Source organism: Anarrhichthys ocellatus, unplaced genomic scaffold (assembly GCF_004355925.1).
Source record: "Anarrhichthys ocellatus isolate YVR2014 unplaced genomic scaffold, GSC_Weel_1.0 scaffold42, whole genome shotgun sequence".
Taxonomy (NCBI): Eukaryota; Metazoa; Chordata; class Actinopteri; order Perciformes; family Anarhichadidae; genus Anarrhichthys; species Anarrhichthys ocellatus.
In genome coordinates, this window is record NW_022280072.1 from 2,008,437 (window position 1) to 2,013,692 (window position 5,256).

Consider the following 5,256-nt stretch of genomic DNA (forward strand, 5'->3'; position numbering starts at 1 on the left):
AGAGAGAGAGAGAGAGAGAGAGAGAGAGAGAGAGAGAGAGAGAGAGGAGTCAGGGGAGGTTGTGCCTGTCATAACGCTCTAATCCTGAGTGACATTTATCCAATGGAGGCCGCGCTCATTCATCCATCCATCACGTTCTATCCCTCGCTCTGCGCTTTGTCGTCTTCCCCCCCCCCCTGCTTGTTGCTTCAGACAGACAGTCAAAGCAGTCCTGCATACCAAGTACTCCGATACACAAACACGCATATACAATGTAAGGTGTTAACAGCTTTACTGAAGCTGCTGGTGTGGCCAGTGAGTGTGTGTGTGTGCGGAGCAGCCGTGACAGATGAAATGGAAGATTCTTTCATTAGTTGTGTTTGAAGCTCAGCGGGGTCACAGCAATAACAGACATTTATTTACAGCAGACTGAATGCTTCTTGTGCTGACACACACACACACACACACACACACACACACACACACACACAGGGAGGCCTTTCATGGAACATGCTTCCTAAAGGTAATAACATAACGCAGTCAGCAGGAGAAGTAACCCTGGACCCTCTGTGTGTGCTGAGTGCAGCAGCAGTAACGGTGATGGATGCAGATGGAGGGAGCCGGTCTTAAATGTCAAACTCAAATGAAAACCGCTGTTCCAGCGAGACAGAAGCAGCTGGACACATCCGGTGTTATTTAACTCTCACACGTGTACGTACACACATAGTCTGCACCGCCCAGACTATGTGATCCTCATATGAGGACTTCAAAATGATTTTTATTTTCCCCGTGTTGAGTTTTGACCACTAGTAGCACTCTGGAGCAATGTTTTATTTGCATTATGCACGAGGATGTACACACACACACAAGCATGCAGGCCGTGTGATACGGGGCCCGATACCAATGTCCCCCCTAAGGCCTAAGATCTGTGGAATATATCCTGTGTAGTATGAACAGTAGTGGCATGTTTCATGTTGTTTCCACGGAGAGAAGCGATGGCGGGGTCATCAGAGCCGCTGAGCGAGTTAATGTGTGTTCTCGCTTGTATGCACATTTCACGGGTCTGTTTCAAATTTAATGAAGGCAATATTTAAATGTTTTCTGCGTCAAACAGAAACAAATCCTCCGGTGGTTTAATCACTTACTCTCATCTCAGCCCAACTGAGACGTGACACACAACACAGAGAGCTGTTCTCTCTTACTCTCTCCGAAATAAGGACAGATGTTCTACAGCTCCTTTGTCTCTGAAGACTTTTGAGGCAGACAGTCATGATTTACTCTAAGTAGGACTGAGTGAGTGTCTGCTCAATGATTCAGAGGAATGAGCTCATCCACACCACGTTTATATATGTGTGTGTGCGCGTGTGTGTGTAGGTATTGTTTTTTTAAATCAATGGAGAACTAAGTGATGTGTTTTTTCCTCTTGTTTGCCTATTTTTCCATCACATGGGACAAGGATGTTCAGACGGATGAATTTTCACAAACATAATCTCCGGCAGCCTTGGACTTTAAGAACTTGCTCTAACAGATATTCACAGTGCAGGGCTACTTACGCAAGGGCCAACCCACCATAATAATCCTGTTATTTCTCTGGTAATGAGGCCTTTTAATAAATGTCCTTAAATGCTGTCTGACCTCCAGAACCCCACGCTAATATGATTTAATTCAGAGGGTGGTAATGAAGCATTTAAAAAATGGGCATGTTTTTATGTGTGTTCATGTGTGGGTCGGCAGACAAAACAGCGTGAGGTGGGAGATCATGGGTGGATTATGAAACGGGGCCCCTGGGCACAGAAATGCAAAAGGCCCCACCGCCTCTCCTACAGAGGAGCAAAACACACAGACTTTATAGATGTTGTAGTTGATCATTTTGTGTTTTTGATGTTGTTATGCATCTCTCTGTGGTATATGTCTCTTTGTGGTCATTTTGTGTCTGTTCAGTCATGTTTAGTGTCACTTTGTAGTTGTTTTGTCTCTTTGTAGTTGTTTTGTCTCTTTGTAGTTGTTTAGTGTCTCTTTGTAGTTGTTTTGTATCTCTTTATAGTTGTTTAGTGTCTCTTCGTGGTTGTTTTGTCTCTTTGTGGTTGTTTAGTGTCTCTTTGTGGTTGTTTAGTGTCTCTTTGTGGTTGTTTTGAGCCTCTTTGTGGTTGTTTTGAGCCTCTTTGTAGTTGTTTTGTGTCTCTTTGTAGTTGTTTTGTGTCTCTTTGTAGTTGTTTAGTGTCTCTTTGTGGTTGTTTAGTGTCACTTTGTGGTTGTTTTGAGCCTCTTTGTGGTTGTTTTGTGTCACTTTGTGGTTGTTTTGAGCCTCTTTGTGGTTGTTTTGAGCCTCTTTGTGGTTGTTTTGTGTCTCTTTGTGGTTGTTTTGTGTCTTTTTGTAGTTGTTTTGTGTCTCTTTGTAGTTGTTTAGTGTCTCTTTGTAGTTTAGTGTCACTTTGTGGTTGTTTTGTGTCTTTGTGGTTGTTTTGTGTCTCTTTGTGGTTGTTTTGACCCTTTTCATTGTAGTTTGTGAGTGTCATTGTGGTCACTTTTGAAATAGACTCGACCCGAGTCCGAGGGAGTAATAACCGAGCCCAACGGACATTGTTTTTTTTAAATCCGAAACCGTTTAATCTCAGAGCTCTGAGTTTGTGTTACAGAGGTGCGTTTGTAAATAGTCACTCTGAGGGCCACAGCGCACTCTGGTCAAGTAGACCAAACCCGACCCAAACATCATTTGAATCCACACTCTAGTTGATGTGTCTCTTCTATATGAGCTATATGACACGATGCTTTGCCTATGGTTAAAGGACTCATTTCTACTCTACTGCAATGCTGTGGGAACTCTGTGTGAATGAAGGAGAGTGTGAAAGAACCAAAAGAGGAGTGGGACCTCTCCATCACTCCCACTATGACCTTCCAAGAGTCACGCTGTTATAGAGTACAGAACTAATGCAGCATATTCAGATAATATATCGAGGCATTATCATTACGCCTCTCCCTCTCACTATCGCTCTTGCAGTCTGTTACATCGTACACACTCAGAAACACAAAGCAGACACACACACACACACACACACACACACACAGATGCAGGAGTGTTTCCCCTATACGACACTTGATGATGAAATATTTGCGCACTGCAGGTCAGAGATAGAGAAACGGAAATGGGAGAAAGATGGAGAGAGCGCGACACAAAGAGAAAGTCTCTCTCCCTCTGCTCTGCATTGTGTGTGAAGAGCAGCGCTGTAGTCACTTCAGCAGATAACACACAGACTCTTCCTGGACAAGAGCAAGGTCAACACACGCACGCCATGGCGACACGAATGCTTGCGCACAATGCCGACAATCTCGGACAGAATAGAGGGCGAGAAGGGAGGAAGGGGGGGAGGGAGGAGATAAGAGCAAAATGTCACACCGTTATCCTGCAGGAGAAATAGCCAGAGAGGAGAGCGATCGCAGTTTAAACTCTAATCCCGCTGAATTTCCATTAATTGATGCGTCTTTGTGTATTGACCAGTGCCATACACTCAGGAACATGTTGCTAGCATCCGTAGCTTTGACCTGCACTGTGGTTGTTGTTGTTGTTGTTTTGTAAGATTACTGCTGAAGTCTTGTGGTCTACTTGATTGATGATCCCGAGGTAATAGCTCTGGTCTGAGGTAGACGGAGGTCCTTGACTGGAAGATGTACCGTGGACTGATGAGTGTGTGTGTGTGTGTGTGTGTGTGTGTTTGTGTGTGTCAGCAGGGCAGGATCGCAGCGAGGCGGCTCTCATCAGGCGTTTTAAGGGTGATGGCGTCCGCTACAAGGCCAAGCTCATCGGCCTGGACGAGGTCACCGCCGCCCGTGGAGACAGACTCTGCCAGGACTCGATGATGAAGCTCAAGGTAAGAAGAGTCTCTCTCTCTCCCTCCTTCTACTTTCTCTTTGTTGATGCCGTCTTAAATAAAAAATGTACTCGCTTCTTTAATTCACTTGCTTTAAGCTCGCAGCTAACATGCATCTTTGAAACGGCATGACGTGATCGCCTACAGCCGCATTCAATTCCAAAAACCTGTCCATAAATAGTTGTTCAACATCATGCATATTCTAAAGTTTAAAGTATTTAAATATGCATGATTTGTACATCACTGCACAACTTTGTGTCGGTGCATGCATGTATATTTTTTATGCAAGCTGCCAGAGGAGAAAGGTGAAGGGAAATGAGGACGCTTTAATTTATAGGCACGATGATGATGATGATGAGTGCGGGAGGAAGTGAGGAGGTTAGCCATATGGATGAGAAGGGAATCGGGGTGAATGTCTCATTTACAAGGACAGGGACAATTAGAGGGAGAGGTAGACAGATGGGGCAGTTAGCAGAGGAGAGAAGGCATGTATGAGGGCAATCATTTGGATGATAGGTGAGAGGGAATAAAGATGAGGAGAAATAAGCCATTTATTTATTCCTTTATAACTAAAGTCCTAAAAAAATCAAGCTGATTCAGAGAAATATTCTGCTACGCTACAAATGGTCAGAAAACTTTAGGCAGGACTTTGCTTCTTTCTCCACAAATGTCAGAAATAGCGGCTCATTCATTATTGTCTTTTCACACGCGGGATCCACGAGCAGCAGGAGAGGTTTGAATTGAGGAAAACTACATTTACGTTTTGTTCATGCGGAGTGAAAACTCTCTCCAGTCGGGGCGCGGAGAGGACATACGGCTCATTGATCAAACAGCTTCCCTCCTCCTCATCTATTCAGACAGGAAATCCATCAACTCTTTTTCTCTGATCTCCCCACCTCCTCCTTTCACACTGCTCCTCCCTCTCCTCGCCCGACTCTCAATTCTCCTTTTGTTTTGTCACTTATGCAAATAGAGAAGGTAAACCACACCCTGAGATACACTTCTGGAGTTATGAATCAGTTACATTGCATGTTGCAAGATAAGTATTTGCTGTACCTGCCTTGTCTGCTTTTCCAGTTTTTATTGATTTCCTACATTTCCCACAATGCCTCTCAACAGCCTAAGATATGACATTAAGGTTTTGCATTAAGCTGAACAGAGCAAACTTAATACTGGACATGCGATATTTGGGTATGGGTTTGTATGAAGTACTTCTCCATAGTCAGTGTATTACTACAGTAGATGGCGGTCGGCAGTTTGGAGTATCAGCACTGGAGAATTGAAGCATTTATCTCGGTTCTCTTTAACGCTACCAGACTCCTTTAATAAAAACAGTAATTTGACCTCGTAGGACACAGAGTGTCTGCTCTACTGCTGCCTCGATCGGTTAGTGTGTTTGTGTTACTGTGTG

The 5,256-nt window shown here is 44.2% G+C and overlaps 1 protein-coding gene across 4 annotated transcripts in view; it reads left to right on the plus strand.

Annotated features, from left to right (window-relative positions):
* LOC116394902 (disabled homolog 1-like) overlaps positions 1 to 5,223 on the plus strand; it is a 57,455-nt gene extending 52,232 nt beyond the window's left edge. For 3 of the 4 annotated variants that reach the window (XM_031868285.1, XM_031868283.1, XM_031868284.1), the window contains exon 3: positions 3,703 to 5,223. In XM_031868285.1, the coding sequence (XP_031724145.1) occupies positions 3,703 to 3,977 (275 nt within the window). In that variant the 3' untranslated portion in view covers positions 3,978 to 5,223. The remainder of the gene's footprint in view (positions 1 to 3,702) is intronic. The other variant, XM_031868286.1, reaches the window with a different exon arrangement.
* The last annotated feature ends 33 nt before the right edge of the window (positions 5,224 to 5,256 follow it).